Below are 24,954 nucleotides of genomic sequence, written 5' to 3'. Positions count from 1 at the left end.
AGTGTATAACAATAATAGACTGTCATCACAGTGGCCTCCACCTCAGACCCCAATTGTAATCTTATCTTCATTATTTTGTGTCTCATTGGCCTCCCCTTGCTTTCATTGTTCCTTGTTTTCATTATTAACTTTTACATTTTATTTTTGTTGTATATCTCAATAAAATATTTATTGTTTATATATACTGTACATTTGTCTGATTTTTTTATTCAATTAGATAAACACTTAAAGATAAAAACACACAGAAAAAGCCTAATATATCATATATTGGAAATAGATTTTGGATTACAGGCTTCTTCCCTTTTTTTCTGCTTTCTACTTTTTTTTCTTTCCCAACATCATTTTTATTTGAGTTTTCATGACACAAATACACAACATCCATCAAATCTGGTACAAGGAGAGGTAAGGGTGCCTGCACACAGACTGGGCCTATAACACCTCTATTCACATATTTAATTGGTATAACGGATATATCTTTATTCACAGATCAAAATCAAAGCTAGAATTCTTCAAAATTTAACTACCGTATTTTTCAGCCTATAAGACGCAGCGGACCATAAGACGCACCTAGGTTTTAAAGGAGGAAAATAAGAAGAAAAAAATGTGGTCATGATGCACTGTTATTGGGGAGGGTGTCTGCTGCTGACACTGGTATTGGGGTAATGTCCCCCAAATCTTTTAATATCATCCATCCTGGTATGTATGGCCCCTCCTTCCTGGTATAAGTGTCCCCCATCCCATCCTGGTATGCATGGCACCCCTTTATCCCCCATCTTGGTATGCATGGCAACCCTTTATCCCCATCCTGGTATGCATTCATGACACCCCTTGATTCGCCATCCTGGTATGCATGACACCCCCTGAGCCCCCATCCTGGTATGCATGACACCCCTTGAGCCCCTATCCTGATATGCATGGCACCCCTTGAGACCCCATCCTTGTATGTATGGCACCCTCTGAGCACCCATCCTGGTAGGTATGGCACCCTCTGAGCCCCCATCCTGGTATGTATGCCACCCTCTGAGCCCCCATCCTGGTATGTATGGCACCCTCTGAGCCCCCATCCTGGTATGTATGGCACCTTCTGAGCCCCCATTCTGGTATGCATGGCACCCTTTGAGCCCCCATCCTGGTATGCATGGCACCCTCTGAGCCTCCATCACGCTGCCTACAACAAAAAAAATAAACACTCATACTCACCTCCTCACTCCTCCAGCGCTGTCCCGCTCTGCTGCCGACACTCTCACTGTGTGAGCCGCGCATGGCATCCCTGCCATGCGTGCTCACACAGTGTGAGACGCTGTGCTGGAATAGTCACTGCTCCCCACGCCGGGACCATTCAGTCTCTTCAATAGCGCGCACACTGTACCGCAGGGCGGCTCCTGCTGCCGCTCTGTGGTCTGTGTGCCCGCTATTAAAGACCATGAATATTCACTACAACCCATGGGAGTGGGTTGTAGGGAATATTCATGAGCTTTAATAGCGGGCACACAGACCGCAGAGCACAGCAGGAGCCGCGCTGCGGATCCAGTGTGCCGGCTATTAAGAAACATGAATATTCATTGCTCTCCACGCCCATGGGCGTGGGGAGCAGGGAATATTCATTTTCTTTAGCAGCGGGCACAGCGCAGGATGCGGCAGGCGGCTGCTGCCTCCTGTGCCCCGCTGATCCCCCGCTGCCGCTCCCCCACACCCACCACCATGCGGCCATACAATAATATAGTATTTGGACTAGAAGACGCACCCCCCACATTCCTCTAAAATTTGAGGAAAAAAGTGCGTCTTATACTCCGAAAAATACGGTAATAATTGGAGTACATAAGGAAAAAAAACAACAAAATGAATTAGTTGACAGTATGTCTTATATCTCATTGAAGCCATCATGGATAATTAATGCATTTATATCTATGCCAGAAGTCCCGGCCCATTGATTGTTCCCCTCACCATTCTCATCTCCATTTTAAGTTAAACGAAGTGGACCCAAGTTATTTTTCAGATCTTCTGGTATATATCATGCTGTAGATGTAAAGGTTTCTACCATTTTCCTTTTGTCCTCTATTGAACAGCAATTTATAATTAACGGTTTCCATTTTAGAAGATATTTGCCCGCTTGCTTCTCTTTATTACATAGGGCGTCTTGTTGTTCTACCTCCATATAATGCTTGATTTGTGCTATTCGTTCCGTAATGGGGGGATATTGGGGTCTAGCCAATGTTTTAGGAGCTGTTTTTTCGCCAATATAAGCAGGATATGTAGTAACTTGGGGGGACTCCCTATTAAATTTGTTACTGTTGCTTATGTTAGTCCAAAAATGTAACAAGGCTAGACAAGGAGAAAGAACATATCCTGGTCCCCATGACGGAGAGTTTGATCTGCTCATATTGGAAATAGTGCTGTGGGGGTAGTTCATATTTCCCAAAGTTTCTGCACGTTAGCCATCTCTTCTGTTCAATTGGGTGAAGAAGGTGAGATACGTTCACAACACCTGCTTGCTGCCATTTTATAAAGAATTTATTCTCACTACCTTGGGGGAATTCTGTGTTGTGCCATAAGGGCAGGTGTTTTGAGATTCTAAATGAAAGGCCATATTTTTCCTGACCGCTTTCTACTTTTATCTGTTTGAAGAGAATCTGTGTCTGACAACAATCTCGGACAGCGGGTGACATACCATTGAAAAGTGAGTTAACCGTGTCAGTGTTTCTTTATTAAACTACATATATATTAGCAAATGCCACAAAATTACATACTGAACACATTTACTAAAAGTAAGATAAAAGTGGCCATCCCCTTTAAGAGGTGAGCATTACATTAATGCTTCAATCTGAAAAGATTTCAAATTCAGTTTTTTTCAAATCAGCTAAAATTTGTAGAGTGGTGCTACGTAAGAGTCGGGGGGAAACAAAGGGGAAGCTAATAAATGGAGAATATTTTAAATGGAATCTATCAGCAGTTTTTTGCTATCTCATTTGAGAGCAGCATGATGTAGGCAACTCTAGTTGTTGCTAAAGTGAGTTGGGACCATCACTAAGCTCCATTTCTTTATGGTTTTTATCTCAGAGACTTCAGTTTTCTTAAAGGGAATCTGTCAGCAAGGTTTTGCTATCTCATCTGAGAGCAGCGTAATGTAGGCAAACAGAAGCTGAATCCAACGATGTATCACTTAGATTACTGGGTGCAGCCGTTCTGACACAATCGGAGCTTTTAGATTTAGAATGAAGCAGAGCTGAGAAAGCTAACCCCGCCCACACCAGGCTCTCTGTGTAGAAAGTCCATAGACCATGAGCTGCTTTTCACAGGAGGGGGCATTGCCAGACTAACGTAGTCCAGCAATGTTAATCTCTTAGTGATAAATCATTCACATTTAGTAAACAGCACACACTTTGACAAGTGACATCCCTTAATTCTGTGTTTCAGCCTCTATCTCCTGCAGTCTTCAGATTATATAGCAAAAACCTGCTGACAAATTCCCTTTAAATGTAAAATATTAAGGAATAACATTTCTTTAACGTAGAGCTGCAGAGTTCCTTTAAACATCTTGGAGAAATGAGAAAGTCATTTAATACATAGCAGATCAAGTTTAAAAGAAATCTGTCAGTAAAAATAAACCAGTGATATTGAAATAGACAACCTTAAGCTATGTACAGTACTGCTGGAAAGTGAGCTTCATTCGGCATACATTTGCAAAATAAGTTTTTTTTTTCCCTGGATTCCCCTGCAGCAATACATTGCTATAGCCGAGCGGCTGCATCTTCCAGATTCTCCCTTCACTAACAAAGAGCTGGGAGAGTTCTGATCATTAAGATCGCACCTCAAGCTAAAATACGCCGGCACGTAAGAAGCCTCAGATAAGGAGGCACATTGTTATGTATAATGCTGGGAAAAAAATCTCATCTATATTAATACATTCAATTTTCTTACTTCTTATTCATTACACATTTCAAGTATTAGGACAAAATTTATATTTTAATAGCAAAATATATCAAAGAACTGCATGGAAGCGCAAATAAATTTGCTATTCTTAATTTATAGAGCTCTACTGATTTATTGATCCGGATCTCTGCTTGCTGAGAAATATTCTATTTATACGCAACCATTTCAGCCGCTCTTCCTTATCAAGGCAGGGAATTAGAAACTTTCTTGGCTATGTTTTGTAGATGTGGGCAATGCTAGAAAATGCTTGACTGTTGGGAGTTTCCAGACGTTTGCACTCTGTGAATTATTCATTTTACTTTCTGCCCTAAATATAAGAGAATAGGTAAAAATCACTTAAACGCAGATTTAACGACCTGAATGCCCAAAGCCCAAGAATGTCTTCAAATGTTATAGAAAGTGATCTCTTCAGAAAATGGGCAGATTGTAATATTTCTCTAAGGGCTGATTCACACATGAAAAAGAATTGCTTGCACCTTTGTAGCCATCAGATTTTATACGGAGGTGCATAAAAAAATAATTTGTGAATGATTATATAAAAAAAATATTGGGACATGGGGCAATGGACTCTGTATGTGTTGGCATTCTCCCCAGAAATACTGCGTCTAATGGGGAATATGGAGTCCATATGAACTCTTATGCATGCTTTGTGAAAGTGCGCAAGAGAGTCCTTGGTAAAGTGAAATCGTAAATTCATATGAATTAGACACAAGCAGGCTGGCATGCTTTGCCTATGCGTCACAGAGGCCCCCAAAAAATTAAAGGGTAGCTGTCATTTCAGGTATCTTTTCAAAATAAGCCGCCGTATGAGGAATAACACTTTCTGGCTATTTATGACATAACTTGTTTCCTACACTTTCAACAGTTTTCCAGGCGATCAACTGTCATGGTCACTCATACACTCTAAATAGAGAAAGGGATTCTGGCTCTTCATTCTCTGTAGGACACAGAAAGTAGCAGTAAAACGGATATTATTATATGGCAGTACTGAGCTGTGTGGCAGCGAATTCAGTAGCTGAAGTCATATTCTCAGGTTCTGAAATTGGTATAGTGAGACAGCATGAAAATAAGCAAGATAGCAATAAACTTACTTTTTTTATCTGCTGTCATTTTCTTGCTGTAAGAGCCTGACCAAGTATGTAAGGTATGTACATTCCAGGAGATGAGTTAACTCCTGAGATACTAGTTCCCTCTCTCCAATTCATTGAATTATTATAGCAGTGTTCCTCAACTCCAGTCCTCAAAAGCCACCAACTGATCATGTCTTCAGGATTTCCTTAGTAATGCACAGGAGATGGAATTATCAAATGGGCAATGTTAAAAGAATTCTGAACACATGATCTGTGTGTGGCTCTGGAGGACAGGAGTTGGGGAACACTGCTATAGAGTTAGCAGCCCCTCACCTGTTATCTGTCCTGCAAAATCACAATCCCTAAGACTCCACCATAGAAACTTTCCAGAGCAGTCATTCTAATCACTGCTCTCACTTTCCCAAGCCATGGGCTTATTCAAAGGCCCAGTTATCTCTATATGTAAAGATAGTATGGACAAAGTTTAGAATAAGCAATAACAGTCTGTTCTTGTGTCACAGTTACTTAGCAAAAACTCAGCAGTAGGATAAAGCTACTAAACCAGAACTGTCACTCAGAACGAAGTGTCACCCTACTCTTCCACTCCTCTCCAGAAACAAGGAATAGTGAAGCTGTTTAGCAGTGTGCTGCTGAAAGCAAAAGTTTAGAATAACTTATTAAGAGAAATTAATTTGTTTCAAAGAGCAGAATAACCTGCCTGTGTTAGCCTAGACTCTCACTGTGCTGTGTGCTTTTGGCTTCCTCTCCCTCTAGCAATAGACTTTAATAAGAGATATAGCCTGAAACCTCAGTGAAGTGGAGGTCCATCTTGCTTTGACCAAGACTGATTATGAACTGTCTTTTCAATGTGGATGTTAAGTTCAGGAGGCAGTGGGGATAAGAAGAAGTGTCTCATAAGTGGAGGGAAAAAAACACAATTCCTTGATCAGATTTATTACAAAGTTTCTTATATTTGCTTGAATTTTGTAAGATTTATTGAAATTAGTGACCATTTAAGTAATTTTACTCTATTAACTCCAAAAGCTGCCTCTTTTTCAGACTTCGTTACAGGTGCTTCTCACCAAATTAGAATATCATCAAAAAGTTAATTTATTTCAGTTCTTCAATACAAAAATGAAACTCATAATATATAGTCATTACTAACAGAGTGATCTATTTCAAGTGTTTATTTCTATTAATGTTGATAAGTCATTATCTCAGTAAATTAGAATACTTTAGAACAACAGCTTGAAAAATGTTTTTAAAATCCAAAATATTGGCCTACTGAAATGTACGGTATGTTCAGTAAATGCACTCAATACTTGGTCGGGGCTCCTTTTGCATCAATTACTGCATCAATGCGGCGTGGCATGGAGGCGATCAGCCTGTGGCACTGCTGAGGTGTTATGGAAGCCCAGGTTGCTTTGATAGCAGCCTTCAGCTCATCTGCATTGTTGGGTCTGGTGTCTCATCTTCCTCTTGACAATATCCCATAGATTCTCTATGGGGTTAAGGTCAGGCGAGTTCGCTGGCCAATCAAGCACAGTGATACTGTTGTTTTTAAACCAGGTATAGGTACTTTTGGCAGTGTGGACAGGTGCCAAGTCCTGCTGGAGAATGACATTTCCATCTCCAAAAAGCTTGTCGGCAGAGGGAAGCATGAAATGCTCTAAAATTTCCTGGTAGACGGCTGCGCTGACTTTGGTCTTGATGAAACACAGTGGACCTACACCAGCAGATGACATGGCTCCCCAAACCACCACAGATTGTGCAAGCTTCACACTAGAACACAAGCAGCTTGGATTGTGGCCTCTCCGCTCTTCCTCCAGACTCTAGGACCTTGGTTTCCAAATGAAATGCAAAATTTACTTTCATCTGAATACAACACCTTGGACCACTGAGCAACAGTCCAGGTCTTTTTCTCCTTGGCCCAGGTAAGACGCTTTTGGCGCTGTCTATTGGTCATGAGATGCTTGACACAAGGGAATGCAATACGTGTAGCCCATTTCCTAGATATGTCTGTGTGGTGGCTCTTGAAGCAATGACTCCAGCAGCAGTCCACTCCTTGTGAATCTCCCCCAAATTTTTGAATGGCCTTTTCTTAATCCTTTCAAGGCTGCGGTTATCCCGGTTGCTTGTGCACCTTTTCCTACCACACTTTTTCCTTCCACTCAACTTTCCGTTAATATGCTTGGATACAGCACTCTGAACAGCCAGCTTCTTTAGGAATGACCTTTTGTGGCTTACCCTCCTTGTGGAGTGTCAATGAATGCCTTCTGGACATCTGTCAAGTCAGCAGTCTTCTTCCTGATTGTGGAGCCTACTGAAAGCCTAAGGAACCTTTTTAAACGCATCGTCAATCTTTGCAGGTGTTTTTTGTTAATTATTCTAATTTACTGAGATAATGACTATTGTGTTTTCATTGACTGTAAGCCATAATCATCAACATTAACAGAAATAAACACTTGAAATAAATCACTGTTTATAATGACTATATAATATAGGAGTTTTACTTTTTGTATTGATATTCTAATCTAGTGAGAAGCACATGTATGTAGCAGGCCTTTAATTTGGTTTGGGTCTCCTACATGAATGTGAATCTGTATGCATACCCCTCCCAACACACTTTTTAATATGAAGCTGTAAAGTAAATGTTATTCCCCTCTTATTAGATATTCCTACAGGGGATTTATTTCACTAAACTCTAATATAAATACTTGACAACTCTCTTAGAACATGCAGGAGTCCCACGAAAAAAGGGAAAAAGGCCCGGAAGGGTTAGCCTTTTGAAATTTCCGGCTAAGTAGTAGCCTACAAATGGTCTGAATCAGATTCTTCAGCTAATAACATGTTAAAAGTAGTAAAAAACATGACAAAAACAGGTTTCATCTGTGAGGAACCATTTGCATCTGTGGAGTCAAAATGAAGAAAAATTCCATTTGTTGACATTTATTGTGCATGGCATTTAGATTAAAGTGAGATCAGCTGGTGTGCAATTCAAAAAGATTAAAAAGACGACAGCTTAGCAAGAAAGAGCGCAGCAATTCTTACCTTCAAGTGATACAATATAATACCGGTGCTCAGAAGATCATCATCAATGCCAATGAGATGAGGCAGCTCGGAATCCAAAACGACTCCAATCCCTTCTTTGCGAAGAGCGAGAGTTTGCTCCTGTGTTAAAATGAAAACATCAGGTTAATCTCACGGGAGAGGACAGCGGGGCATTGGGTGACCCAAAAGGGAAAATTACATTAGGACCAAAGTAACAGGTAATACCTTTTATTCAATTTTAAAATAATATTTGTTTACTTGAAAACCGGAGCCGAGGTTTTCAGAGTTTGCTAATGGATGATGTTTATCCCATAATAATAAAAGACGGTGCCTGCACATAATGTAGATGTAGCCTTGCCATCTGACGAGGGCAGTGAAACTAATAAAACATCAACACAGAAAGAGCTGTTCTCTATTGTCAGCTTGACAGACATATCTGGTCTTCTCCTGTGGCTCTTTACAAAATTGAATTATGGAGAAAAACGAACACAGGTCAGTCAGTTTTAAATCAAACAGATGGAAAGTTTAACACTAATGTGTCTACTGTACGGCTATTTGCATCTTTAATGGCATCAATATCTGTGGAAAGCGACAATTGTCACACGTCTTCATTTAAGGGTCACATGTCAATTTTTAGATTTCAAAGCATGCAGCCTTAAAAGGATGCCTGTACTTTTAAGTAATTTTTCAGAATAATCTATTCTGTGTACATAACACTATTTCTGGCCATTATACGACTTGCATCCTGCATGTTCACCACTTTCCCCCTCTGCAGACTTTTTCTTTTAATTTGTAATTGACACTAAATTGATAGTTTCCTCCTATCTGCTGGGATTTCTCACAAACGCATCACAGGATACATAGATGTTCCTGCTCTTCATTCCCTTTTAAGCACAGAAAGAAGGAGGCGCAGCATGGATAAACTTATGTAGCAGTACTGAGTTGTGTGGATGTGAATCAAGCTCCAGGGGGAGGTTTAACACTTGCTTAAATGCTCAGCACGAGCTTTGTGTGTCACACTCTGCCCGTTTTCGCACTGTGCTACTCACTCCCTTTACTGTGATGGCAGTCCGTCGCTTGTTGAGCTAGAATGAGTTGATCTATTTTTACCCCCATAGTGGACCATGAGTTCAGGAGGCAGCGGAAGAAGTAGCTCATAAGTAGATAAAGAAGCAGATTTCTCTGCCTCTACATTACAAAGTTTCTTAAATACGCATGTCCTATTGATTTATGCAAACTTTAATGAAAGTACAGTTCACATTTGGGGGATTTCCAGTGGGTAATTTTTTTCAACCAATGTTTCAGAATGAAAAAAAAAAACAAAACAGAAAACCAGCAATACTCAACACACCGATTCCCCATAGCTCCAGTTCTAATACTGCAGGGCTGGCAGAGCCACTGACGCTGTGGTCCTGAAACAGAAGTGTCACGTGTCCACAGGATATATCAAGTGAGTTCCTACATTACAAAACTAAACAAGAAAGTAACCGGGTGCCTCTAGTAGTCATCTACAACCCAAATCTGGAGGTGCTAAGGGGAGCTGCACAGAAACTACAATCCTTACTGCAAAAAGATGCCCGATTACAATCCAATATTTTCAGACCCCCCCACTTCTGTGTTTCAGGCAACCCCAAAATTTAAGAAGCATCATTGTCAGAAGCTCCCTGTCATCGCCACCAGCGACAGGAACCTTTCCTTGCAACCAGAAAAAATGTAAAACCTGTCCGTTTATAATGACCACAGACAAGATAAAGATCCCCAATTCACATCAGGACTATAAGATCCCAGGTATGTTCAGCTGTATCACATCTAACGTAGTGTACTTAATTATATGTACCAAATGTCCATAAGGGGGTCTGTATGTAGGGGAGACAGAGCAAAAACTTAGGACAAGGATGGATCATCGCCACACAATAAAAGAAGAAAAAATAGATCTACAGTGGGTACAGAAAGTATTCAGACCCCTTTAAATTTTTTACTCTTTGTTTCATTGCAGCCATTTGGTAAATTCTAAAAAGTTCAAATTTTTTTCTCTCATTAAAGTACATTCTGCACCCCATCTTGACTGAAAAAAACAGAAATATAGAATTTTTTGCAAATTAATAAAAAAGTAGAAAACTGAAATATCACATGGTCATAAGTATTCAGACCCTCTGCTCAGTATTGAGTAGAAGTACCCTTTTGAGCTAGTACAGCCATGAGTCTTCTTGGGAATGATGCAACAAGTTTTTCACACCTGGATTTGGGGATCCTCTGCCATTCTTCCTTGCAGATCCTCTCCAGTTCAGTCAGGTTGGATGGTAAACATCGGTGGACAGCCATTTTCCGGTCTCTCCAGAGATGCTCAATTGGGTTTAGGTCAGGGCTCTGGCTGGGCCAGTCAAGAATGGTCACAGAGTTGTTCTGAAGCCACTCCTTTGTTATTTTAGCTGTGTGCTTAGGGTCATTGTCTTGTTGGAAGGTGAACCTCAGGCCAATTCTGAGGTCCAGAGCACTCTGGAAGAGGTTTTCATCCAGGATATCTCTGTACTTGGCTGCATTCATGTTTCCTTCAATTGCAACCAGTTATCCTGTCCCTGCAGCTGAAAAACACCCCCATAGCATGATGCTGCCACCACCATGTTTAACTGTTGGGATTGGGCAGGTGATGAGCAGTGCCTGGTTTTCACTACACATACACCGCTTAGAATTATTACCAAACAGTTCTATCTTTGTCTCAGACCAGAGAATCTTATTTCTCATAGTCTGGGAGTCCTTTATGAATTTTTGAGCAAACTATGCGGGGCTTTCATACGTCCTGCACTGAGGAGAGGCTTCCGTTGGGCCACTCTGCCATAAAGGCCCGACTGGTGGAGGGCTGCAGTGATAGTTGACTTTGTGGAACTTTCTCTAATCTCCCTACTGCATCTCTGGAGCTCAGCCACAGTGATCTTGGGGTTCTTCTTTACCTCTCTCACCAAGGCTCTTCTCCCACGATTGCTCAGTTTGGCTGGACGGCCAGGTCTAGGAAGACTTCTGGTGGTCCCAAACTTCTTCCATTTAAGGATTATGGAGACCACTGTGCTCGTAGGAACCTTGAATAATGCAGAAATCCTTTTGTAACCTTGGCCAGATCTGTGCCTTGCCACAATTCTGTCTCTGAGCTCCTTGGGCAATTCCTTTGAGCTCATGATTCTCATTTGGTCTGACATGCACTGTGAGCTGTGAGGTCTTATATAGACAGGTGTGTGCCTTTCCAAATCAAGTCCCATCAGTTTAATTAAACACAGCTGGACTCCAATGAAGGAGTATAACCATCTCACGGAGGATCACAAGGAAATGGACAGCATGTGACTTAAATATGAGTGTCTGAGCAAAGGGTCTGAATACTTATGACCATCTGATATTTCAGTTTTTTTCTATGAACCAATCCAATATTTACAGCCCGAACGGTTTATCTTTCTCACACAGTAATAGCTCAGCTTAACGTTACCGGTCTCATCTATTGCATTATTTCTGTGTCCTAATGTGAATAAATATGTGAGACTTCAGATTTTGTGTTATATTAGCCTGATGAAGTGGCCTGAGTAGGCTCGAAAGCTTGCAGCCTGTTAGCATCTTTTCAGTTAGCCATTAAAAGGTATCAACCACTGAGGTCTAAATATTTTTCTTAAGGAAATAAAATATTAATCCAAAACTATACAAAGTAGGAAAGCTTTTTATAGTCATTTGGAGGTTTATTACAACATTATTGTTGCATAATATATAGTAATTATATTGTTGCAGTTTCATTTATTTTTTTGTTACACACTACCAAGGATTTAAGCTGACAAGTAATATCCGCACTACCTAGATTGTTTCTGTGTAATGTAACTTTGCCAAATAAGAATTTAGAACATCCAGCCGGGAGAAGGAAAGGATATTGGGAATAGAGAAACCCCTGAAAGCGGTCTATTAATCACTGTTTGGCCTGTCACACTGAGCTTCTCAGTGGCCCCTCTGGATCGATTATTTCCACTGTATCTGTGCTCTACGAAGCAATGAAATTTGTCATTTTGTTCCTGAAGAAACTCATATATCCAAACAATGCAATGTTCACTTGTAAAGTATCCCACTGCAGATTATGATGATGCAGAGCGTACAGAAATGTTTTTTTTCCTGTGAATATTTCTGAGCGCTATAACAAAAAAAAACGCAAAAAAAACACAGGAGGCTCCTTTCTGTTGATGTGGCGGCAGGAGGATGTTGAATAGTTAACACCTCCATGATTCACCCCGCCAAGCACAGGAGATATTGCATTATCCACATGATTGGGCATGATAGATTTTTCAGGGAAGCATGGTCACATCAGGTTTTAAAAGCTTTCTCAATGTCTTCAGAAGAAAAGAAAGTAAAACTAATCACAGTTTTCGTCCTGCAGAAAAGATCAATATACCATGCACCAATCAGGAGCTGTAATATTTATATATTTTTTCTTTATAAATTCGCTATGATTGAATTTCATTTTTTTATTTGGACAGGATTTACATGTCTGCATATTAACCCCTTAGTGACAGGACATAATTTTGGCCCTAGCCCCATTTTTCAAATCTAACGTATTACTTTATGTTGCAATAACTGCAATGCTTTTACATATCCAATTGAGTGAGAATATTTTTTATTATGGTTATTTTTTAGATCACTGTTTTACTTTATTTTTTTATGAAAAAAAATATTGGAAATTTGATGAAAATTTTAAAACAAATTAGCAAAGTTCAAAACTTTACATTTTTATATCTTAACCAAGATGCAACACTAAAAAGTTCATAAAATTTCCTTAATTTCTGCTTCACTTCAGCATTAGTTTTCAAACTCCTCTTTGCTTTGTAAGGGTGTTTAGAAGGGTTACAATTTAAGCGGTAAATTGATCAATCAAAATTTTTTTCTTCTTTTCTTTAGGGACCTATCAAGTTTTGCAGTGACTTTGAGATGCCAATATACTGGAAAACATCCAAAAGTTATTCAATTCTACCCCAGCTGTCAGGAATGTTGATGATTCAGCACTAATGATGGACTCCACAACCATAGGGCTGTGTGGTCCTGTGGTGGAAGAGGAGATGGGAGACGGAACTTCGCTTTATGATTTTCCACTTCAGAGGCATAAAGAGGTGCATCTCATTAAATTAGAATATCATCAAAAAGTTAATTTATTTCAGGTCTTCAATACAAAAAGTGAAACTTCTGTATAATATAGAGTCATTACAAACAGAGTGATCTATTTCAAGTGTTTATTTCTGTTAATGTTGATTATGGCTTACAACCAATGAAAACACAAAAGTCATTATCTCAGTAAATTTGAATAAAAAAAACAAAAAAAAAAAAACACATGCAAAGGCTTCCTAAGCGTTTAAAAACGGTCCCTCAGTCTGGTTCAGTAGGCTCCACAATCATGGGGAAGACTGTTGACTTGACAGATGTCCTGAAGGCAGTCATTCACACACTAAGTAAATGCAAAGTAAATCTTGCATTTCATTTGGAAATCAAGGTCCCAGAGTCTGGAGGAAGAGTGGAGAGGCCACAATCCAAGCTGCTTGAGGTCTAGTGTGAAGTTTCCACAATCGGTGATGGTTTGGGGAGCCATGTCATCTGCTGATGTAGGTCCACTGTGTATTATCAAGACCCAAGTCAGCGCAGCCGTCTACCATGAAATTTTAGAGCACTTAATGCTTCCCTCTGCCGACAAGCTTTTTGGAGAAGGAAATTTCATTCTCCAGCAGGACTTGGCACCTGTCCACACTGCCAAAAGTACCAATACCTGGTTTAAAAACAACAGTATTACTGTGCTTGATTGGTCAGCAAACTCATCTGACCTTAACCCCGTACAGAATCTATATGGTATTGTCAAGAGGAAGATGAGAGACACCAGACCCAACAATGCAGGCGAGCTGAAGGCTGCTATCAAAGCAACCTGGGCTTCCATAACACCTCAGCAGTGCCACAGGCTGATCGCCTCCATGCCACGCTGCATTGATGCAGTAATTGATGCAAAAGGAGCCCCGACCAAGTATTGAGTGCATTTACTGAACATACATTTCAGTATGCCAACATTTCGGATTTTAAAATCATTGTTCAAGCTGGTGTTATAAAGTATTCTAATTTACTGAGATAATGACTTTTGTGCTTTCATTGGCTGCAAGCCATAATCATCAGCATTAACATAAACACTTGAAATAGATCACTCACAAACTTGCACACCCTTGCAGAAACCTCAAACACCTTGACCTACACTCACTCTCTGAATCCCTCCTCACTCTTACAGACAAATTCCTTACACAATGCAGATGTTACTGCTGCTTTATATAACACCACAACAGCTGCAGCTCTCGATATGGTCGCCCCTCTCACACATACCAAAGCTCGCACATTCAACAGGCAACCCTGGCACACCAACCTGACTAAAGAACTGCCATGGGCCTCCAGGGTTGCCGAGCGGAGATGGAAAAGGTCCCACTCCAATGAGCACTTCATCACATTCAAACAATCCCTCACTATTTTCAAGTCCACACTCACAGCAGCAAAACAAACCTAGTTCTCATCTCTCATATCCACCCTGTCTCACAACCCCAAACAGCTATTTAACACTGTCATTTCTCTCATCTCAGCTGAAGAGTTTGCCTTATTCTTCAAGCAGAAGATTGACAACATCAGACAAAGCTTTTGCCTAAAGTCCCCACAGCCCTTCCTCATATCTACTCATCCTTCCTCCTCCAAACCCAAATTCTCCACTACAGAAGATCAAGTTTCCTCTTTATTCTCCAAATCATACCTCACCACCTGTGAACTTGACCCAATCCCGTCCCACCTCATCCCTAACCTTACCACAGTCTTCATCCAATCCTTACCCAACTCTTCAATCTGTCAATAACAACCAGTGTTTTCCCCCTCATGTTTCAAACAAGACCTCAATCACACTCATCCTCAAAAAGCCCTCCATTGACCCATCCTCTCCGACTAGCTATCGCCCCATATCACTTCTCCCCTATGTCTCAAAACTACTGGAACATGTCCACCTTGAACTGTCCTCCCACCTCTCATGTTCCCTCTTCGACCGCTTACAATCTGGCTTCCGACTGCATCACTCCACTGAAATAGCCCTTACTAAAGTCACCAACGACCTACTAACAATCAAATCCAAGCAACACTACGCTGTCCTTCTCCTCCTGGACCTGTCATCTGCCTTCGACACAGTGGACCATTCCCTCTTACTACAGACTCTCTCATATCTTGACATCTCAGGCTTGGCCCTATCTTGGATCTCTTCATACCTAACAGATCGGACATTCAGTGTCTCCCACTCACACACCACCTTCTCATCTCACCCACTATCTGTCTGTGTCGCCCCAAGGCTCAGTTCTAGGGCTCCTGCTCTTCTACATCTACACCTTTGGCCTGGGACAGCTCAGAGTCTCACGGCTTTCAGTATCACCTCTATGCTGATGACACACAGATCTACTTCTCTGGACCCGATATAAACTCCTTACTAACCAGAATTCCACAATGTCGGCCTGCTATTTCATCCTTCTTTTCTGATAGATTTCTAAAACTTAACATGGATAAAACTGAATTCATCATCTTTCCCCCACCTCACTCAACCCCACCTGACCTATCCATCAAAGTTAATGGCAGCCCACTCTCCCCAGTCCCACGTGCTCACTGCCTCGGGGTAACCCTGGACTCTAAACTCTCCTTCAAACCACATATCCAAGCCATTTCCACTTCTTGCTGACTCCAACTTAAAAATATCTCCCGCATCTGCACATTCCTCAGCAAATTCTCTGCAAAAGCACTAGTGCATGCCCTCATCATCTCCTGCCTTGACTACTGCAAACTCCTGCTCTGTTGCCTCCCTTCTAACACTCTTGCGCCCCTCCAATCCTAAACTCTGCTGCCTGACTAATCCACCTGTCCCCCCGCTATTCCCCGGCCTCTCCCCTCTGTCAATCGCTTCACTGGCTCCCCATTGCCCAGAGACTCCAGTTCAAAACCCTAACCATGGCATACAAAGTCATCCACAACCTGTCTCCCCCCATACATCTGTGACCTAGTCTCCCAGTACTTACCTACACGCAACCTATGATCCTCACAACATCTCCTTCTCTACTCCCCTCTAATTGTTATGTTCTGCTACCAGAGCTAAGGAAAGAGAGGAGATCTGTCCCTACGATAGAACTCAGCTGAATCCCTACGATGTAACAGGGAACCTGATCCTGCGATCAGACCTGCTAAAGTCCTAAGCTAGTCTGTACGGAGACCTATAGATGTGGGGAAGGAATCCCTACAAGTACTAAGGACTGGGAGGAAAATGGGACACCTCCTAACAGAAATAGTAGCAGACAGACGAACAAACAAAATATATAGAACATAGAGGTCCGTAGACCAAGCAAACTAACAGAGTTAGATACAGAGCACAGGCTAGCTAGAAAGTAGTTATACAATGAAGTCCAGCAAAGCCAGAAGGGCGGAGCAGGATTAAATAGGCCAACAAGGTCATGTGACCAGCAAAGGAAAAAAACTAAGAGCAAGGTTCTAACAGTACCCCCCCTTCTAAGAGGATCCTCCGGATCCCCTAGGACCAGGCTTATCAGGAAATCTCCTGTGAAACGCTCTGATAAGTCTGGACGCGGAAACATCATCAGACCTCACCCAAGAGTTATCCTCGGGTCCGAAACCTTTCCAGGCCACAAGATACTGCAAACTACCTCTATACCGTCTAGAGTTAAGGATGCGAGAAATTTCATATTCCCCGTCCTCCACCACCGGAGGAACAGAGGCAGAGGCGTCACCATCCGAGACAACAGCTTTTTTTAACAGAGAGACATGAAATACCGGATTAATTCTCCAGGAGGTAGGAACCTCCAACCTAACAGCAGATTGGTTGACAACCTGAAGCACCTTAAAGGGCCCTACAAACTTGGGACCCAATTTCTTAGAAGGAATCCTCAACCGCAGATTCCTAGAGGACAACCAGACCATGTCACCAACAGCGAACAAAACCTCCTGTCGTTTCCTATCAAAGTAGTCTTTAGATTTTCTGTTGGCCTCCTGAAGATTACCACGCACATCCGTCCAAACTCTCTCCAAATCACCGGAAAAATTCTCCTCCTCAGGCACGGCAGATCCCAACTTGGAGAACGACCCAAACGACGGATGTCTCCCAGAACAACAAAAAAAAGGCGAACAACCAGCAGAAGAAGATGTATGATTGTTCAGAGCAAATTCAGCAAGTGGCAGAAACTCAGACCACCCCTCTTGATTGTCTGCCACAAAACAACGCAAGAACTGCTCAACATCCTGGTTTTTCCTTTCTGTCTGGCCATTAGATTCAGGATGATATCCGGACGAGAACGACAAATGAACTCCCAACCTGTCACAAAAGGCACGCCAAAAACGAGCCACGAACTGAGGACCCCTATCAGAAACAATGTCAGTAGGAACGCCATGAAGTCTGACAATTTCCTTGACAAAGGCCTTAGCGAGAGTTTTAGCGCAGGGCAGTTTGACGAAGGGCACCAAGTGACACATCTTGCTAAAACGGTCCACGACCACCCAGATGACAGTAAAACCCTCAGAGGGGGGAAGGTCAGTTATAAAGTCCATAGCCAAATGTGTCCAAGGAGCACTGGGAACCTCCAAAGGACAAAGCAACCCCGCAGCAGGAGTATGTGAGGACTTAGATCTAGCACATATAGTACATTGACACACCCACTTAATGACTTCCTTCTGCCATCCAGGCCACCAAAAACTGCGACCCACCAGTCTCTTGGTCTCAGAGATTCCGGGATGACCTGCCAACCGAGATTCGTGACACTCAACAAACAAATCTCTCCTAAAGGTCCCAGGCACAAACAACCTCCCATGAGGAGTGTTAGATGGGGCATTCTCCTGTGCTTTAAGAATCTCATCTTCCAAAACGGAGTCCAAAGCAGCTATCACAACACCTTCTTGTAAAATGTTCTCTTCTTTCTCAGCACCGACTATGGGAGAAAAACTGCGAGACAAGGCATCCGCCTTAACATTCTTAGTACCAGGGATGTAAGTAACGGAGAAATTAAACCGCGAGAAAAACAGTGCCCACCTAGCCTGACGGGCATTCAGGCGCTTGGCAGCATCAAGATATATCAGATTTTTATGATCCGTAAGAACCTGAACGGGAAATTCCGCACCTTCCAAGAAGTGGCGCCAGTGTTCAAATGCGAGTTTAATAGCCAATAATTCCCGATTACCAATATCGTAATTCAGTTCAGTCTCCGAAAATTTTTTTGAAAAAAAGGCACAGGGATGTAATCCATCCCCGTTATCCTGAGACAATACTGCGCCAACCCCCACAGAGGAAGCATCAACCTCAACCAAAAACGGCTTAGTCACATCAGGCTGCATAAGGATGGGAGCAGAGGTGAACCTCTCCTTGAGATACACAAAAGCTTCAATGGCCTCAGAAGACCACTGAACCGCATCAGCACCTTTCCTGGTGAGATCGGTCAGAGGTTTGACAATACTAGAAAAATTTTTTATGAATTTTCTGTAATAATTGGCGAAACCCAAAAACCTCTGTATCGATTTCAAACCAATAGGCCTAGGCCATTCCTGTACAGCTTGAACTTTAACCGGGTCCATATCAAAACCTTCGCTGGAGATAATGTAACCCAAAAAACTAATTCTCTGTACAGCGAACTCACATTTCTCCAGCTTAGCAAAAAGCAAATTGTCCATTAATAACTGTAATACCTCACGTACGCTCCGCCAATGAGACTCCAGATCCGGCGAATAAATCAAAATGTCATCCAAATACACAACCACATTTTTGCCGATCAAAGGTCTAAGGATGTCATTAATAAGATTCTGAAAAAATGCAGGAGCATTAGTAAGACCAAAAGGCATAACCAGGTTCTCAAAATGACCCACAGGAGTGTTAAAAGCAGTCTTCCATTCATCACCCTCCTTCATGCGCAACAGATTGTATGCCCCCTTAAGGTCAATTTTAGAGAACCACTTGGCCCCCATTAACTGGTTAAACAGATCAGGAATCAATGGCAGTGGGTAAGGATTGCGTACAGTAATTTTGTTAATCTCACGAAAATCCAGACAAGGACGTAAACCGCCGTCCTTTTTATTTACAAAAAAAAATCCAACCGCCACAGGAGACTTAGAGGGCCTAATGTGACCGGCGGCCAAACTTGTCTGTATGTATTCCTCCAAAGCCTTCCTCTCAGGAATAGTAAGGTTAAATAAACGACTTTTAGGAAGAGTCGCTCCAGGGACAAATTCAATAGAACAATCATAGTCTCTATGGGGAGGCAAAACCTGCGATTCCTTCTCAGAAAAAACTCTCCAAAAATCCTGAATAGGAACAGGCAATTCTCCATTATCCAAAGCTGCAATACGCCCGTTACAACACTTGTCATAACATTTATGGCTCCAGGATTTAATTTCACTGGTAGACCAATCCAGTACAGGATTGTGAAATTTTAACCAGGGCAATCCCAATATTACTGGAGAAGGCAAGTTATTCAAAACTACCAAATCCAATTTCTCATGGTGAACACCATTAATAGTGAGAGGAAATTCACAGACCTTGAGAGTAATATTCTTCAAAGGGGAACCATCCACAGAAACCACAGCAATGGGGGATGATAAAGGTTCGGGTTTTAAATTGAGTCTTTCCAAGAATCCCCCATCAATTACATTCAGAGTAGACCCACAATCAACAAACACCCGAAATTCCATTAATTTTTCCTGAGCAATCGTGGAAGCAGCTAAAAATACACCCTTGGAATTTAAACAGGCAATACGGGCATGACTGACCATTTTTTTTTCTTTCTTCATACGAAGCTCACAGCCTTTAATCAAATGACCAGATTTTCCGCAATAGAAACACAATCCTTCAGAAAATCGACGGTCTTTTTCTTGAGAGCGAGGTGCCACCGATCCAATCTCCATCGGTTCACCACTGTTAGTACACACATTCTCATAACCAGAAACTGACATAGCAGAGGATTTGCTCTCATTAACCCTTGCACGCAGTCTCCTATCCACCCGTATAGCTAATTGCATAGCCTGTTGCAAATCTTCAGGTGTAGGATAAGCAATTAGCAGGTCTTTAACCCTTTCATTGAGCCCAGCAAGAAATAGACTTTTCAGAGCAGAATCGTTCCACCCTGTTTGAGTAGACCATCGACGGAAATGAGTACAATATTTTTCCACATTACCTGATCCCTGTTTCAAACGTCTCAACTCAGTCTCAGCTGATGCGACATGGTCAGGATCATCATATAATAGCCCCAAAGCAGAAAAAAAACTATCCACTGATCTGAAGCATGTATCACTAGGTTGCAAAGAAAAGGCCCACTCCTGAGGCTCTTTGCGCAAAAGTGACATTATGAACCCTATGCGCTGGGATTCATCCCCAGAGGACTTGGGTCTCAAACGAAAATACAATAAGCAAGCATTTTTAAATGAAAAAAATTCTCGGTGTTCACCAAAAAATAAATCCGGCAAACATACCTTAGGCTCCAAGAAATGTGCTCCAGGATAGTTACTCACGTGCTGACGGAGCTCGGCCACCTCCAGAGAGAGTCCCTGCAGGCGATGAGCCAAATCCTGAACCGACACCATGATGGAACAGAAAAATCTTTCCTTAGAGAATTTGCAGGCTGGACTTACTGTTATGTTCTGCTACCAGAGCTAAGGAAAGAGAGGAGATCTGTCCCTACGATAGAACTCAGCTGAATCCCTACGATGTAACAGGGAACCTGATCCTGCGATCAGACCTGCTAAAGTCCTAAGCTAGTCTGTACGGAGACCTATAGATGTGGGGAAGGAATCCCTACAAGTACTAAGGACTGGGAGGAAAATGGGACACCTCCTAACAGAAATAGTAGCAGACAGACGAACAAACAAAATATATAGAACATAGAGGTCCATAGACCAAGCAAACTAACAGAGTTAGATACAGAGCACAGGCTAGCTAGAAAGTAGTTATACAATGAAGTCCAGCAAAGCCAGAAGGGCGGAGCAGGATTAAATAGGCCAACAAGGTCATGTGACCAGCAAAGGAAAAAACCTAAGAGCAAGGTTCCAACACTAATCTCCTCTGCCCACAATCGCATACAAGATTTCTCCCGTGCATCCCCTGTACTCTGGAACTCTCTACCCCAACATATCAGACTCTCGCCTACCGTGGAAACCTTCAAAATGAACCTGAAGACCTACCTCTTCCAACAAGCCTACAACCGCAGTAACCACCGCTTCACCAGACCGCTGCACGACCAGTTCTATCCTCACCTACTGTATCCTCAGCCATCCCTTGTAGATTGTGAGCCCTCGCGGGCAGGGTCATCTCTCCTCCTGTTCCAGTTGCTGACTTGTTTTGTTAAGATTATATTAAGTGTTTTTGCTATGTATACCCCCTTTTTCACATGTAGAACGCCATGGAATAAATGGCGCTATAATAATAATAATAATAAATAAGTAGTTGCTAGAGGAGTCAGGCAGCGGCTCTCATAGAAAACACAAGCATTTGGCTAAGTCGATAGATGGAATAGTTGGGGGAGATAGCGGTCGGAAAGGATAACAATCCTTTGGCCAACAGCTATATATTGTGCATGGGTGTCTTTATAAGTTTAGGGATCTGGAGTTAGACTGGTGAAAGTGTTAACTGTCATAAATACAGGATCTAACTTGGGTTTGTGTGTCAAAGGGGCCCCGTATAAAATATATAGCTGTTGTCAAAAAGCTGGTCTGGCTAATCGTTTGGCTGGCAGAAAATCACTCTCCACTCCTCCATACACATGTCTGCGCACTCTGCCGGGCCCTCCTATGTGCTCTACGCAGGGCTGTGGAGTCGGTAAGCCAAACCACCGACTGACTCCTCAATTTCCCTGACTTCTTACTCCGCGACTCGACAGCACTGCCTCAATACTGAGCATGTACATAAAGTGTAGCACAGATTCATCTCAACTAAAAGTCTAGATCCTTAAATCATGAACAGAACAGACATTTATAGAACAATTCAGAACTTTCTCAAATTCTTATGAAAACATTTACAGCACATACAGCATTGTACTAATGAACCCAATTTATTATACATTTCAGTTGTAGGCCCATTTTAAATCGACTCAGACTCCACCAAACTGGACACCAACTCTACAGCCCTGGCTCTACGAGAGAGCCACAGTCGGTTTCCTATCTCGCCAACAAAAAGATCGCCAGTCTGAAATCAGACATTCTGGACCCTTATCTTCCCCAACATCACTTATTGCTCGAGAGTCATGAGGTCCACATACACTTTAGACTGTTAACCGATGTTCAACTAACGTGTAAGGGTGCTAAGTAGTGTTGAGCCACCCCCGTAGTGTTCGAGTTCGGTTCGGTTCGTCGAACACCCGTGTGTTCGTCGAACTGTTCGTCGAACACCTTCGAACACCGTTAAAACCAATGGCAGGCAAACAAAAACACATAGAAACACATAGAAAACACCTTCAAAGGTGTCCAAAAGCTGACAAACTGCTCAGAAGACACAACTAACACATGGAAAAGTGACAAGTACATATAGTCATGCGAAAAGAAAAGAGGTGGAGGAGTAAAAGGAGGGGGAGACACAGATATAAGCATGTCATGCCCTTCTAAAATCCAAAAAGTGAGAAGCCGAGACGGTCAGTCCGCTCCTGCCCGTGCCACCTCCGTGTCGCCGGGTTTGTGCCAGAGCCGCGGTGAACCCTGACGGCCAGCCCCCCTCTCCCAATACTGGTGCCTGTCCGCTGGTGGGTCGATAGAGCCCCCCTGTGGTGGAGGCAGCTCTAAGCTTTTTAATTTAAATTGTCCCTCTAATTTGAATGAATACACTTTAAATCCATTTACAAGGATCTATTGGAGGGCAAGTCTCATGCCAGCAGCCGCGTAATTCCAGCTCCAGTAGCGTCCACTAAAGCTGCTGCAGTTAAAAAGCTTTTATAAGGATCGAGCTCGGCTGTCCACCGCAAGGCATCCTAGTGCCAGTCCCAGCCCCTATGCCTTGGGGTGCCTCCTGATGCTCTTCACTAAGTATCCCGTGGTCCCGAAGCATTTCCTTTGAAAAAATTAAGTGTCCAAACTACAGGTGGTGTAGCTTGCTTAACAGCCGGGATAATCCGCTGACTAGCAGACACTGCTACTAGGCACAAAGTATTTCCTGGGCTAGATGCAGTTAAAAATTTGTAAGTAGATACTCTCGTTGGATGCTGAGAAAGCATTTCATAGAGTCTCCTGGCACGCCATATATGATTCTCTTAAAAAGCTTGGGGTAGGGGTCTAGGGGACCCTTTTATAGCCAAAATCACGGCCCTGTATCACAATACGTCACCTAGGCTGAAGATAAATGGAACTGTAGCACCGAGGGCTCGGTTGCTACAGACGTATTGCACCTCACCCAGAGGTGTGATATCTCACTCTCAGATAAGGATGGAGTGTGGATCAGGACCCGACACCTGCATGCATTACACCACATTGACGTGGGGCAGGGCGACCAATATGCCCCTGAGATGGGCACGACAGTCCCTGTCCCTGGCTGGAGTGGGGGGAGGGAACACTGAGGAAGGGGAACCCTGCAGTGCAGGAGCAGGGAGGAAGCAGTTCCTGGGTGCATTGAGAAGGGAGTATAAAAGGTGGGCACCATCTTAGTTCAGTGCAGAGAAGTCTGAGCAGAAGTGGCAGGGAGCAGGGGCTCTGCATGAGCTCTGCTCCGGAGGCGGGCCTAGTAACAGAGGCCCAGGCCTGCAAGAGGGAGAAGGAAGGAAGAGGAGCGGAGAAGGCTCCAGGAACGAGGAATGAAGGGATCCCAGGGGTGCGGACGGGCGAGTCGCCACCGCACGCCCGAATCCACCTGCGTGGAGGGGTCAGGCCAAAGGGGGAGACCGGTCCCCGAACTAGTGGAGGCAGGAAACGACCCTCAGCTAGAAACCGGAGGCTCTGACATTTTATGCGGCGCAGCCCCTTGCTCCACCCGCTAGGAAGGCACCACATAGGGTCAGGGAAACTGGCGCCAAGTTTACCAAGAGGAGGCCCGAGGCAGCCGGACAGAAGTGTTGGTAAGAAAGGCCAGACAAAGGACACACAAAGGGGGTCCTGTGAAGCGCTCCAAAGTTATCTGGGAGTTGTCTGAGCCCCTCACCTGGCGAGCACAGTACGACGTGGGCAGCCGTTACCTGCAGACGTGGTCTGGATAATAAGAACTGTGAGTAAAGGCCCTGAACTGCATCACTGACTCCGTGTCGTTACTGCTGCTGCCCTGCACCATCACCCCCATCCTCCGCATACACTGCCCTGAGGCTATACTCCTCCCGTGGGGAGTTATGCTACGCTCTGCTGCACCCACAACACCAGCCTTAGCGGTCTGCCCTGTAGCGGCGGTTCACTCTGACCGCAATCCACGGGTGGCGTAGTCGGACATTTAAACATCAAAACCACATAAATAGTTCCGCCACTGGTTTGACCGCCCTGAGCCACGGAACCGGATCGCCGCCACGAAGACTACAACCACCAGCATCCACCAAAAAGGGTCCGGCTCCGGGTGTCCCAAGGCCCAGGGGGTGCGTCAGAACATTTTCATCATCTTTCACAATCACCAATGGGACAAGGCAGGGATGTCCTCTGTCCCCTCTCTTATACATCCTAGTGACGGAGCACCTGCTCTCATCAATTCGCCATAACCCCAATATTAGGTGGATTGAGGTGGGAGGCACCGAGTAAAAGTGCTCTCTATTTGCTGATGATGTCCTAGTATATATCACTCAATCACATATATCCATCCCTGCTGTTATGGCTGAAATAGATCACTTTGTTACATGGTAAAATTTTAAAATCAATGCAGCGAAGTCCGAGGCCCTCGATGTCTCCCTCCCTAAATCCATAT

General features: G+C 43.1%; 1 protein-coding gene across 7 annotated transcripts in view; it reads right to left on the bottom strand.

Annotated features, from left to right (window-relative positions):
- Positions 1 to 24,954, bottom strand: part of KIF16B (kinesin family member 16B) — a 454,357-nt gene that overhangs the window by 209,570 nt on the left and 219,833 nt on the right. For all 7 annotated transcript variants that reach the window (XM_073672199.1, XM_073672197.1, XM_073672201.1 and 4 more), the window contains exon 13: positions 8,052 to 8,171. In XM_073672199.1, the coding sequence (XP_073528300.1) occupies positions 8,052 to 8,171 (120 nt within the window). The remainder of the gene's footprint in view (positions 1 to 8,051; positions 8,172 to 24,954) is intronic.

This window comes from Phyllobates terribilis, unplaced genomic scaffold (assembly GCF_046119375.1).
Source record: "Phyllobates terribilis strain yellow unplaced genomic scaffold, ASM4611937v1 Scaffold_3__8_contigs__length_932513732, whole genome shotgun sequence".
Taxonomy (NCBI): domain Eukaryota; kingdom Metazoa; phylum Chordata; class Amphibia; order Anura; family Dendrobatidae; genus Phyllobates; species Phyllobates terribilis.
The sequence above is the reverse complement of the archived record's forward strand: the minus strand, read 5'-3'. Positions and strand labels throughout refer to the sequence as shown.